This window comes from Manis javanica, chromosome X (assembly GCF_040802235.1).
Source record: "Manis javanica isolate MJ-LG chromosome X, MJ_LKY, whole genome shotgun sequence".
Taxonomy (NCBI): Eukaryota; Metazoa; Chordata; class Mammalia; order Pholidota; family Manidae; genus Manis; species Manis javanica.
Genome location: NC_133174.1, coordinates 122,099,987 through 122,115,256, shown reverse-complemented (window position 1 = coordinate 122,115,256; position 15,270 = coordinate 122,099,987). Strand labels below are relative to the sequence as shown.

At 36.1% G+C, this 15,270-nt stretch overlaps 1 protein-coding gene across 1 annotated transcript; it reads left to right on the top strand.

The window, feature by feature from the left end:
• Positions 1-13,804: 13,804 nt before the first annotated feature.
• LOC108394879 (olfactory receptor 10A4-like) lies at positions 13,805-14,734 on the top strand. The gene has a single exon (XM_017656719.2). It carries the CDS (start codon positions 13,805-13,807, stop codon positions 14,732-14,734), a length of 930 nt encoding a protein of 309 aa, XP_017512208.1.
• Positions 14,735-15,270: the final 536 nt, after the last annotated feature.

Here is a 15,270-nt window from a genome sequence, read left to right as displayed (position 1 = left end):
AGCCAGAATTTACTGTGGACCTACTAAAATGCCAGACACTAAGAGTCTCAGATTATCTCATTTAATCATCATGACAATCGGTTTTTTAAATTTTTTAAAAATTAAGACCTTATTTTTTAGAGCACTTTTAGGTTCACAGCAAAATTGCAGAGAAAGTACAGTTTCCATATATCCTCTGTCCCTACATATACGCCACCTCCCCCATTATCAACATCCCCCACCAGAGTGGTACATTCGTTATAATTGATAAACCTACAGTCACACATCAAAATCACCCAAAGTCCATAGTTTATATTAGGGTTCACTCTTGTTGTTGTATATTCTATGGGTTCCACAACCTGATTTTATCCAATTTTACACATGAGGAAAAGGAATATCAGAGAAACTGGACTTGCTCAGTTACACATATACGGCCAGTATGGGGCAGAGTCAGAATTTCAAACTCAAGTCTACCTGTATCCACGGACTGTGTTCAAGTACGTCACCAGTTTTCACTGGAGTAATCATGTCACTTTTCTTAATCTTAGATTTGTGCCATACACTGTGGCATCAAGGCAATGGGAAATGAACACTGAGTCAGTAGCAACACATTTCGTCTAGACTGAATTCTTGCCTAACATATCTGAAGCACAAAGAAAAAATGAAGGGAAGGAAAGAAAAGAGGGAGGGACGAAGGAAAGAAAATACCCTGAAAAGTCCTGCCATCCCATTCATTCAGAAAGTGTACAGGTAAGAGTGCAGGGTCACCATACCCTCTGGTCTCCTTTTAAGGATTCCTCCTGAAACTAGACCCAGGAAAGAGAAGGAGAGCTTTCCCAACAATTACTTTAACATCTTGCTGAGATATCTCAAAAAATACCATTTCTCATAGGAATACTGCCAAGGCTTATCTAGAAACATATTTTAGGAAAATGACCCTTGGAAGTGTCTAGAATCTTAAAAGATTTTTCCAGGAGCCATGTGTTCTTCAGCAACTTCCTGAGGCCCCAGTGCCCTCAAGCCCTGCTTAGCTGAAGCAAGGTTTCTGAGGTCTGGTACCTACCTTGTTCTATCATCGCTCAGTCTACATGAAGCTATTCTCCCTTAGGTGACTTGAAAAAAGCTACTGAAACATGCTCATTCTAGAAGAAACAGTTTCTCCTGGTGAATGAGATGACTTCTAATTGTCACTGGCCCAGCCTAGGTGATATGGATTGAGCAACTGGATTTAGTATTCCTTGTTTGGACTCCATTCTGGCTGATGTGCCTCACTGTCCAAAACTAAGCCATCTTGAGAGGGCAGCTCTTAGATTTACTGATATTGTATATAATAGTAATAACAACCAAGCAAGAACAGCTCTGGCTGATTTAGTGCCTACAATCCCAATACTTGTTTTATACACAATTTCTCATTTCATCATACAAAGAAACTGAGGGTCTGAAAGCTGAAACAATTTGACAGAAGAATTAGAAAAAAATTGACAAATCCCTATTACTAGACAGGAAATTTTAACACACCCTTCTCAGAAACTGATAAAGCAGATATATAAGAAATATATCATTTTAAACAACACAATTTCAAAGTTTCAGTTAACACACACACACATACATATTGAATCCTGAGCCCAAAAAATATAGGATATACAAAATTTCCAATCACATCTGAAACATTTCCAAAACTAAAACGTAAATCAAATTCAAAAGAAGTCATGATATATTCCAAATAAGCAATATTATATTATAATATTCTTATCAAATACAAGGAAATAGAAGTTAATAAAAACATTCCCCAATTAATATAAGACAAAGGCGCCATGAATATACAATGGGGGAAAAGGCAGTGCCTTCAGTAAATCGTGTTGGGAAAACTGGACAGCTACACGCAAGAGAATGAAGTTGAATTACTGTTTAATACCACACACAAAAGTAAACTCAAAGTGGACTAAAGACATAAATATAAGACATGAAACCATAAACCTATTAGAAGAAAACCCAGGCAAAAATTTCTTGAACATAAGCATAGTAATTTTTTTCTAGACATGTCTTCCCAGGCAAAGGAAATAAAAGCAAAAATAAATAAGTGGGACTACATCAAACTAAAAAGCTTCTGTACAGCAAAGGATACCATCAGTAGAACAAAAAGGCAGTCTACAGTATGGGAGAATATATCTGTAAATGATTTCTCCAATAGGAGGTTAACATCTCAAAATATATAAACAACTCATATGCCTCAACACCAAAAAAACAACAAAAACAAATAACCTTATTAAAAGTTGGGCAGAGGACCTGAATAGACATTTTTCCAAAGAGGACATACAGATGGCCAACAAGCATGTGAAAATGTGCTCCACATCACTAATCATCAGGGAAATGCCAATTAAAACCACAATGAGATATCACCTCACACCAGTTAGGTTTGCCATTATCCAAAAGACAAGAAATAACAAGTGTTGGCAAAGATATGGAGAAAAGGGAACCCTCCTACATTGTTGGTGGAATTGTAAATTGATGTAGCCACTATGGAAAGCAGTATGGGGTTTCTTCTAAAAGTTAAAAATAGAAATACCATATGACCCACTAACTCAACTCCTAGAAATTTACCCTAACAAGACAAAATCTCTAAGTCAAAAAGGTATATGCACCTTTTTGTTTACTGCTGTATTATTTACAATAGCCAAGATATGGATGCAACCAAAGTGTCCATCAATAGATGAATGAATAATGAAGATGTGGTACATATATACAATGGAATATTATTCACCCATAAAAAAGAAAGAAATCCTGCCATTTGTGACAATATGTGTGGACCTAGAGGGTATTATGCTTAGTGAAATAATCCAGGTGGAGAAAGACAAATAACATATGATTTTACTTATATGTGGAATCTAAAAGCAAAACAAAGCAAAACAAGTGAAATGGCAATAAACCCAAAGACACTGAGAAGTGACTGGCAGTTACCATGTGGGAGGGGTTGGACCGAGTATATGGGGAGGGTGAGGAGGATAAAGGGGCACAAAACTTCTCAATCATAATATAAATTAGTCATGGAGGAGAATGTACAGCATAGAGAAAAATTCAGTAGTTCTGTCACATCTTTCTGTGTTGACAGTAACTACACTAATTGGGGTAGGATTTAATAATGTATATAACTGTGGAATCACAATGTTGTATACTTGAAACCAATATAATATTGCATGTCAACTATGCTTCAATAAAAAAATCAACAAACAAATCCTCAATGTCTTCATACATGTGCACAAAAAAAAACCTTTTAAATGGAAAAGGAAAATATTTAATTGCAAACAATTATTACTGAATGACATATATCAAATTGTACAGTATAACTGATGTTATACTTACAATAAAATGTGATGTGTACAATATGAAATACATCATATAAAACAAAATAACTGATTATTAATATGTTAAGCATTAAACTCAGGAAGTTGGGAAAGAACTGTGAAGCAAGTCAGAAGAAAGTGAAAAGAAAAGGAAATAATATATCAAAACAGAAGTTACTGTCAACACAGAAAGATGTGACAGAACTACTGACCATACAATATGGTCAAATGGGCTTGATTTCAGGAACTAACGGGTAGTTTAATTTTAGAAAATCCATTACTACAAGTCACTACTTAATATGATTAAAGGGAAAATAATATATACTCACCTCATAGATAAAAAAGATGAAGTGAAATTCAACACCTATGGTGAAAAAAAATCCTGAACAAATCAGAAACAGAGGGAAAAGCTTAATCTAACAAAGGATATCTACTAAAAACGTATGATAAACTTAATAGGTAATGTAGAAACTTTAGAAACATTTTCATTAGAGCCACAAACAAGATGAGGGCACCTGCTCTCCAAATTACTATTTAACAATGCTTTGGAGAGATCATTGCCATTCAATAACACAAGGCATAGAAATAGATTTAAGCATTGGAAAGGAAGAAAGTGTCATTACTCTTGGACTATGTAATTGACTACATAGAAAACCAAAGAGATTTTCAGACAAATTATTTTAACTGTTATGGGAGTTCATCAGTGTTGCTGCATAGAAAAATTATTTTTTTATTGAAATATAGTTGGTATATAATATTATATTTCTTTCAAGTATAAAACATGGTGATTCAACAGTTATAATTAAATCCTCATCCCAACTAACATAGTTACTGTCAACATAGAAAGATATTACAGAACTATTGACAATATTCTCTACATTGAAAATATTTTTAAAAATCAATAGCAATCTTATGCAGTAGCAAAAAGCATTTAGAAAATATAATTATAAAAAAGTTAACCATTCACTGGCTGAAGTGGAAAAAACCTGGTTATATCAAGTGTTGTTGAGGATATGGGACAACTACTAGAACTTGCATACACTGATGGTGTGAATGCAAAATGAGACAGTCACTTTATAAAACAGCCTGGCAGTTTTTTATAAAGTTAAACATACATGCACCATATGACCCAGCAATCCCACCCTAAGAATTGACCCAAAGAAATGAAAACACGTCCACACAAATACTTGTCATATGAATGTTTATGGTAGCTTTGTTCATTATAGTCAAAAACTGGAAACAACCATGAGCTGGTGAATGTATAAAAAACGGTGGTACAACCATACAATAAGAACTCTAGCAGCAATAAAAAAGAAACTATTGATCCAAACAAAAACATGAGTGAAATCTCAAAAACATTATGCTGAGTAAAAGAAGACAGGGGGGCATTTGGTGAAGGGTGGAGCCAGTAATCACAATGTTCTTCATGTAATTGTAGATTAATGATACCAAAAAAAAAATTAAAAAAAAAAGAAGACAGGCACAGAGGACTATATACTATATGATTCCATTTATATGAAATTCTAGAAAAAGATAAACTTGTGTAAGGAAACGTACCAGTGGTTGCCAAGGACACAGTGTGTGTGGAAGAGATTCACTTTGAGGGACATAAGGGAGCTTTTTGGAGTGATGGAAATGTTCTACATCTTGATTGTAGTGACAATTACACAACTGTATACATTTGTCAAAACTCATCACATCATTGGTGAATTTTATTGTCTGTCAATTATACTTCAATATAGCTAGTTAAAATAAAGCTACCATTCACAATCGCAAGCAATGAACATTATTAAATACCTAAGTATAGATCTAGTAAAAGATGCCCATGATCTTTGTGGAAAATATTGTAAACACTATTGAAGGATATAAAAGAAGACTTTAATAAAGGGAGATACATATATACCATTTTCACATATAGGAAAACTCATTAACTTAAAGATGTACACAGTCCCAAAAACTAATCTATAAATTCAATTCAATTCCAAACAAAGTTCCAAAAATTTAATGAAATTTAACAAGCTGATCCTAAAATTCATACTAAAACATTAAAGGGCCAAGAATATACAAGACAATTGTGAAGAAGAACAAATACAATGACTTATTCTACATATACCAAGTCTTAGGAAATTACAGTAATTAAGAGAGTGTGGTATTTGTATATAGAGAGGCAAACAGATCAGTTGGAGAAAACAGAGACCCAGACACAGGTCTGAGAATATAAGGAGCCTTGATATGTGACAGAACTGGCATTTTAGATCATGAGAGGGATTATTCAATAAGTGGTGTGGGAACAATTGCTTATTTATATTAGAAGAAATGAAATTAGTTTTCTACATTGCATCATACACAGAAATAAATTCCATATGGATTTAATAACTATTTTTAAAAACATTTACATTTTAAAGGAAATTTAGAATAATATATATATATGTCAGGGTATTAAAGGATTTCTTGAATAAGACATGTAAAGCACAAATTGTTAATGACTGATAAATTTGACCACGTCAAGGAAAAAAGCCCTCTATCCTCCCATGGTATAAGATATTATAATAAACAAAGTTAATAGGCAAGTGACAGACTTGGAGAAGTCATTTGCCACAAATATATAACAGATAGACCACATAAAGGGTTATATTTAGTAAAAAACAGTCCAAGTGAACACTGGCCAAAATATTATTGGACAATGCACAGAAGAGAAAACCTGAATGGCCAGTAGATAGATGAAAGCATGTTTTTATTCTTGCTGATAATCTGGTAAATACAAATTAAATTAGCCCAGAAATACTATTACATTGCCATCAGATGGCCCCAAATAAAAACATCTGCTAATACCAAGTGCGAACAAGAATATGAGGAAACAGATGCTGTTATATGCTGCTTGCGGAAATGTGTGTTTGTGTGTCCACTTTAGAAAGCAATTTGGTAGTACCTAGTAAATATGAAAATATGAATATACTCTGAGCCAGCAAGTTAATTTCTAGGTACCTTAAAGAAATACAAGAAACATAATCAAGGACATTCATTGCAAAATTATTTTTAATGCCTAAAACATATTAACAAAAATGTCCATTCTTTTCTAGACAAGAAAAATTTTAGGTTTTCAATTTATGAGAATCTTCCCTCCTTTTATTAATCCATCAAGTGCAACCTCAAAGCAAGGATCTGAGAAAAATAATTCCAATTGCAGGACTCTTATTTTTAGCAAGTAAGCTATAAGGAAAAACCTACAGTATTCAGTATAATGAAGAGCCAGGTGGATCAGCAATGAGTGAATGATAAGTACATGTATCAGCAGGAATAGGTCTGAAAAAAACAATGTGAAGTGGGGAAAAAAGCAAGTTGCAAAAGGTTATGATTCCACTTGTGCAAAATTTGAAGTGCAAAATATTACCACGTATTATTTTTGGATACATTATATGTAGCAAAGGGATAAAAACATGAGCATGGAGGACACACATCAAATTTAGGATGATGGATGTAGCTGGGACTCAAGATAAGTGGGGTTGGGGACAAAAGGAATTTTCAGTGTATATATAATGGTTTATTTCTTGGAAAACAAGTTCTGTAACAAAAATAAATAAGTAATGGCTTATCTACATGCCAGAGCACTATGTAAATGTTAAAATGAATGAGATTGATCTATGTGGGCAGATACAGAAAGATCTCCTAGATATATTAAATTTAAAAGCTCTGTAAAATTATTATGTACTTTGCAATCACTTTTCTATAAGTATGAAAAATGTAAACATATATAAATGTTGGTATAAGAATACAAAATTCTTAAAGCACATACAAAAACTGTTGATAGTAGTTGCCTCTGATGAGAGGGAGTGGTGGTCTGGGGTTGTAGAGAGAATTAGTATATTGCTTTAGTTGTTCACCATGAGCAAACTATGTATTATTCATTAAACTTCATTTTTGAAAAATTTATGAAAAAATCAAAGACTTGACACCTTGTGTGATACTTAGGTTAGTATTCTTGGTGCATTGAAGATTACATAACATTTATTGGATTTTCTTTTAATAAAATTTCCTGCTAAGCTTTAATGATAAGCAAGCTGGCAATTAGGGAAGAGATGTCACTTTGGTAAGCTGTCCAGCTGAAAGATTTTTTTCATTTCCCTCAAGGCCAAGAGCTATATCTGAGCTATTTTTGCATCTCCCACCATATGCCTGTGTTAGAAGTTATACTCATATGTTTATTCCTTTATTCATTCAACAATATTATTAGAGGAAATTATATTTTACTGCAATCATAAAGAATTTTAATTACTTTGTGTTTTAAATAAATTTCTCTGGGATGGCCAGGAATTTGAAACTGCTGTTGTTTCTACGGGAGATGTGAGTTGACATCAAATAACCAAGCCATATGTGAACTTTGGCATTATGATCCATTCATATGTTTGCGAATACTCAGAATAAAGATGTTCCCCCACCAGTTACTTTTGATAAAGCTGAATGATGATGAATGGAGCAGATGGTCTTAGTGACAATGACAATGATGTTACTATTGTTTGAAGCCATCACCTCCTCTCCTTTTCCAGTGACCACCATTCTCTCCTAAATTAAGGCAGCAACTTCCTCACTGGAAGCTGTTGCATTGTCTTGTGTTGAGTCTCCTTCTTTACCTCTAATTTATCATTTGCATAGCCACCCAAAGACAAATATGACCATGCAACTTCCCTATTTAAAAACCCTTTAACAGCTTCTCACTGGCCTCAGGATAAAGTCCACACTCCTTAGGATGGTATACAGGGCCCTATGTTTTCTGCACTGGACTATTTCTCCAGCCCCATCTCCTGTCACTCCTTAGGGACATAAGCTATTCCTTCTGACTGATACTCTTTCCACCTCCTTATTGGCTTGAAATCCAAAACCCAATGCATTGTAAAGATTAATGCAATAACAGATGGAAAAGTACCTTGGAAAAACATAAACAAACCAAAAATCACAGATGGCGGGCCCTCCAATAGACCTTCACTATTACTATATCCCCTGCAAGCTGATTTTAAAACTCTTTGTGCTACATCTACATGTTATACAGTGTCTTACTGTTGGACTTACCATGGTGCATTTCCATTGCTTTCTTTTCACTGTCACTCCTACTAGTCATTGAACTCCTGAGTCATGGATTCAGCTTCCCAGCCTTTCTTTCCCTTTATATCCCCATCATTTAGAACTGCCTGATACAGAAGAGGGGCCCAATATTGTTTGTGAACTTCATAACCGAATGGTGACAATGATGATGGTCTGGGATGACAGAGCCAGCGGTCATATCTCTGCAAGTGCTCTGTTTTATATGATGCTCACCTAGCACTACAGGATGCTCACAGTCATGAAAGAAACAGGGGAGAGGCTTCACTACGTGCCATACAAAGAGGTTTTACTACCCTAACCAACTCTTTTCTGTACAACTTGAAAAGCAGAAAATGCATGTAAAACCAACACTGAAAAAACTTACTCAGGAGGCCAGATGCAATCTGTCCACCAAGGATGGGAAAACGACAAGGTAACTGGTTTAAAAAACTACCTCTGACAGCTTGTGTGAGAGGAATCTTAATTTGATTATAAAAACTTAAGTATAACATTGGTGCTTTTAATTAGAATGTAGAATCACTTAAAGCTGACTGAAGTCTTTGGGGGAAGGGGATTTAGATGTTTTCAGGCAATATTTAATGATGCAAAAAAAATACGAGTTCTACTTCTAGTTTTTTGGAGTCCAGATATCTTCCAACTTAAGGACAAAACTATCCTGAACTTCTATAATCAGCAACATCATCTTAGCATGTCCCTAAAACATGATATTAACACGGAGCATGTATTTCTAGTTGTTAAAAGGTCTCCCACACATCATCTCATCTGAGTCCCCCAACAGTGCTATGAAGTCAGGAGGGCAGAGATTATTGCCCCCATGCAAAATAGAAAGACCTGGGATTCCATAAAGATAAGTGGCACACCAGATGGCACACCCATGGGCAGTCCAGGTCTAGAACCTAAATTTTCTGTCACTAGTCAGTACTTTCCACATTTTTGTGTACCCTCCCCAAGCTATTGCTTGGTCCTTTCAGTAGCCTCTGGAGGCTGACCTACATGGATCTTGGCTCTGACCCGTGTAACATGCCAGATACTCCAATATCCAATTTCACACCATTTAGTTAGAAGCCACTGAATTCAGTTCAGGATGCCATGAGAATCTAACACTGATCTCTCAATTAAAAGCAAAGCTCCCTTGGGAACCAAACTTAAAGTTAATTGGTTTTCTTGTTTGAACTGTACCTAGCAGTTCTTGCTTGCAGGTCCTAGGAGTGTTTAAAATATAGATACATTGGCAAGCATTATGCTCTTTCTAAACCCAAAGGAGGTCACTGAAGGAGCTAAAAATGCTTTGGCCACAACCACCTGAAAACTAAAAGTGCCTCTAGGTGACATACTCATAGTTTTTCCTTTTGGAAACCTTGCGGGCTCCAGGGAAGTGAGGGAGGAAAGTGTAATTGTGCAGATGTAAAAGGAGGATGGAAAGCTATGATCCTTAAGGTCCTATCAGACCTCTTTAAAGGCCATATAGTAACATGTCTGTCATGCTGTTGCTGGATCTCCTCCTGGCAAACAACCTAGTAGTGATACAGCATACCTACCACCTGTCTTAACTACCCACTTTGCTCTCTGCTAAATACCTTGGGCTCCAAGATGGAACAAGAAGACAGGCTCTGAGGAAGCAAAGAGAAGATCTCTATCATGGGTTCATCGTAGCCATCTAGGGATGGCTTGTTTTCAAACACAAGTGGAAGGAAAAAGATGAGGTAGTTATCTTGATAATCATTGTCAATACTCATCTTTACCCCCTTCTTCTGAACTCTTCTAAAAGATGATCTCGCTTTCTTGCCTGAAGATAGTGCCTCCACTTGTGTTATTTCCCTATCCAATCCCCTCAAGCTTCCTTTAAGCCCCTCCTTGCTCCATCACTCATGTCTTTGCATGTCTTCTGTATTTCCTTCTGTCTGGACTTAGAGTCTTTGCCTAGATTTTTGGTCAACTTTCTCCTTTACTAAGAAAAAACAAAACAAAACAAGAATAAACAAGAATATCTTCTCTTAGGCCTGTCTTCTATCTCTAGCTTTTTTTGGCATTTTATCTCAATCCTTTATATCAGTTTTGTCTCCAAAAAGTGTGTGCTCCCCTTTTTTCTATTCTCAGCCTCCTACTCATTTTGCTTAAACAATTTTTCCAGTTAAATGGCCAACATGATTCTCAGATTACAGGACCTTTTCTTATAGTATTCCCTCTGCCTTGAATACCTTCTCTTCTTCTCCTAAGAAAATACTGTTTTTGCTGTACACCCATCATGGCTCTGAAACCATTTACTTGGTCCTGCCCTCCAACTCCCTTTTTCCTAAAGCAGGATTTTTATTACAACTCCATTATGGAAATCTACCTCAATTTCTTGTATTTGTTGTTCAGCTCAGATGATGGGAACCTCCATATGGCTCCTATTATCCAGTTACCTGACAAAAACTCCTGGCTCATAGCATAATTAGCATCTTGTAAATTCACATTTACATCAACATGCATACAATAACTTTATTTCCAGGAGAATGAGTTATAATTGAAATGCAAGTACAATGTGGTAGTGTAGTAATCGTCATGCTGTTTTTTCATCTGAAAAAATCAAATGAGACAAATCAAAGATCTACTCCCAAATACCTCACAAAATTGTTTAGAATATTAAAAATGATGATGGATCTGTAAGTTCTTTTAAAGGTATTAGGCTCCCAATACGTAAGTCACTAAATTGAAGGTAAGTCTTTCTTCAGGTACTTACATATTACACATTAAGGGAAGAGTACTAAAGAGATGAAAAGACAGCAAAAATTATCAAAGATAATTTGGAAATTAATAATGGAAATAATTAATAATGGAAAAAGCAAGAAAATGTAACATGGGTGTCAGTTCCTGCCCTCTTTCTGACCAGACCTGAGATCCTAAGACATTTCACCGGCCTCAATCTTCTTTATTAGTTACAAAATTAGAGGGTTGTTCAAATGATATTTTTAAAGTCCTTTCTGTCTTTAATTAGTGGAAGGAAGTGGGAGAAACTTAATACTTTATTATAATAATTTTTCATTACTTTTTTTTCAAATATCACCCAATTCTCTTGCTTCTCTTTTCTTCCATTGTTTTCATCTGGCAAACTCCAAACCTGATTGAAACCATTTGTCTGCTCCACTCTGGCAGCCAAACATTGCCAGACATGCAAGACAGCAGTCTGGTTTCGCCTTCTTAAATTCATGACCTCAAAGATCAAATCGCCACGCAGTACTGGAAATCACAGTGTTTGTTCTAGTAGGCTAGACTTCTCATTTCCAGATATGAGTATTTTATAGTTTTTTTCTCTCAAAACCCCCATATATCCTCCTCTACCCTCAATTTCACATGATGACCTCTTCTACTACGTCACTGAGAAAACAGCAGCAATTAGAAGCAAACTCCATCATCTTTCTAGGATTAAATGTAGAAACTTAACCACAACTGCATCTATTTTCTCTAGCCTTCCTTTTGTTAAAAAGATGACATGTTCCTGCCCTTACCAAAGGTTAACCTGTCCACTTGTGCTCTCATCCCATCCCCTCTCACTTTCTAAAAGAATTAACTCCCTAAATTAGCTCCTCATTTACGTATGCATCATCAACATCCTCTCTGTGCTGGATCTTTCTCATTAAGCATACAAAACGTAGGATCAATGCTCATCTTTCTACGGTTACCACTCAATTTCTCTGTGCCTCTTCATTCTCCACCACTCCACTGAATCTATTATCTACTATCTATGTAAACAAATATAAGAGAGTATTCTGTGTCTTCTTTTAACCTCACAACAGCTTTTAACAAAATCAACAATTCTCTTGAAACACAGCTTTGTTATTCTATTTCCTCCTGGTTTTCATCCTGCCTCACTGACTTCTCCTTTTCAATCTTCCTTTTCTTACTTTTCCTTCTCTCTCAGGCCTAAGAAACATAAGGCTTTAAGGCTCAGTGTGGGGCATTCTTCTATATCATAGTCTCTCTGTAGGTTATCTTATCCATTCTCATGGCTTTGAATATTGTCTATATTCTGATGATTCTTAAATTTATATCCCATTCCAGCCCTCTCCTCTGGACTGCATACTCTCAAATCCAGCTGCCTGCTTCTCTTCTCCCCTGAGAATTCTCATACATCTCAAACTCAATAAGTCCAAATTGAACCTATGTTTCCCTTTAACTTTCCTTCCACATTATCACCATCTAAGAAAATGGACCCAGTTACTCAAACCAGAAACACAGGAGTTATCTTTGATAGTTCATTTTTCATCACTCTTCACATCTGATTTAATAGGAAGTCCTGGCATTCCTACTTCCAAATGTGTTTTGAACCTGTCTTCTCTCCATCTTGTTTGCAACCATTTTATTCAGGTTTACTATCATCTCTTACTTGGCCCACTGAAATAATCTCTTAACTATCTCATTCTGACCATGAAGTTCTGCCTCTAACTTATTTATTATACAGAATCAAAAGTTATTTCAACTGTAAATTTGATCACAATGCTGCTTAACGCCCTCCAGTGAATTCCTACAGTATTTAAAGTCTACATTGTATAGCATGGCCTACAAGGACCTGAATGATCTGACCCTTTCCTATTTTTCCTATTCCTGTCTTCTTCATTTATCTTTTTCTCTCTCCAATTACCCCTCCATCATATGTTTTTCTCAGTTTATTTCAGCTGTTCTAACACAGAAATAATATGCTATTATACAGATGAAGAAACTGACTGTCCAGTAAGTGATGGGACTTGCTCAAAGGCACAGAGCCATTACGTGTCAGGGCTGGAATTTGAGGTATGTCTCTACTATACCATGCATACCGTTTCCCTGACTTCACTGGTTCACCCTCACTCCATTATGCCTCCTTTACCAATGTTTAGACAACTTCCTATCAAATAAATTTTAGGGATTAGATATCCTTCAACATGACAAAATTCAGTTTATAATATTATTTAATTGGTAAGGCATTTCTAAAACAGGAAACAGTTTTGATCATAGACTTTATACAATTTGCACATAGGTGATTCAGAATATTCATTGCTGATAAAAACACCAAGGTGTGGTAGAAACAACCAGAGTAAGGTCTTCAAGGATAGAACGTTTTCCCTTTTCTTTTCAAAGTAAGTGTCAGGAAACCTGTGCATATTTATGTGTCCATAGTTGCAGTTTCAAGGACTCAGATATTCTATATACAGTGGGATAATTGAAGTCATGGATTAACTTTCCATATGACCACTGGAGGACTGTGATCAAATTTATTAATTAAGATTAAGAATCCTGAACATCCAGAAAGAAGCCATTTATGCTTGTTAAGTATCATGCCTCTAAGCAGTTTGATTTTTTTTCCCTAAAGATAACATTTGATCAAATGGTCATTCTTCGTATTTTTATTTTCTTTTTAGATCCAAGCTATGGCTAGCACTGAAGAAGAAAATATAACTCAAATTTCAGAATTTATCCTTTTGGGTTTTGGGGATCTCCATGGTCTTCAGTTTCTTCTTTTTGGGCTATTTCTGGTCATCTATGTGGTAACTCTCATAGGCAACATTGTAATCCTAACTGTGGTGTCAGCTGATCACTCCCTTCATACCCCTATGTATTTCTTTCTTGGCCACTTCTCCTTCCTAGAGATTGGCTACACCACTACCATTGAGCCTGTGATGCTAAGGACATTGCTATCAGCTCATGTGCCTATTTCCTTCCCAGGCTGTGCTTGCCAGTTTTATCTTTTTGCTTCTCTGGTGGCTACAGAATGTTTCTTCCTGGCTGTAATGTCTTATGATCGCTACATAGCCATCTGCAACCCACTGCATTATTCCAGCATCATGGATGACTGGGGTTGCTTACAGCTAGCTAGTGCCTCTTGGATGGCTGGGTTTCTGGCACCCATCCTCCTGATGGTCCTCATTTTTCAGTTAACATTCTGTGCTGCCAATGAGATTGACCACTTCTTCTGTGATTTGAAGCCCATGATGAAACTGGCCTGCACTGATACTCAGGTAGCTGAGATGACCTGTTTTATATGCACTTCTTTATTTGCCCTCGGCCCTTTCCTGCTAACTCTGGCATCATATACTCACATCATCTACACCATTCTGAGGATTCCTTCTACTACAGGGAAGCAGAAGGCCTTCTCCACCTGTTCTTCTCATCTGACAGTGGTTAGTCTGTATTATGGGACACTGGGCATTGTCTATGGCTTTCCATCAGGGCCTCAGTATGAAGCCTTATTAAAATTGCTTTCCCTTCTATATACAGTGCTTACCCCTGCCCTCAATCCTATTATTTACACCCTACGAAACAAGGATGTAAAGGTGGCTCTGAGAAAACTGATGCAATAAGGAATATATACCTTATCAAATAAAGTTTGATTTTTCTTGTGACTCTTGGCACTTTCTGAAAACCCCAATGAGGTGGAAATCTTTCTACAGTGTCAAGGACAGTGAGTGTGTAATTGATGGGTTTTCCTTTGTTCCATCAAGTTTCTCCACACTAATAAACAGGAAGTGTGTTAAGCTTTTGTTTGTTGAACATCGTGTAGGTGCCAGGCAATATGCTAAGTGTTGGCCTGGATTATTGTGCTAAATCCTCACAGCAACACTGTCAGGAAGCTACTGGTTATTATCCCCATTTTATATATATCATAATGGAGTCCCAGAGATTAATTCACTTGCTCAAAACCATCTAGCTAGACAGTAATGAAACCAGAATATGAATATGAACCCAAAGTTTGCTTAGCCCAGAATCTTGGGGTACCCAAATGGTTGTTGTGGACAATGAAAGACACTACTTTTGATGACTTTTCTTAGGGTTAGACAAGTTAGATGTGAGGTGAGAAGACAGAGAAGAAGTAACATAATGTAATACGATCTAAATC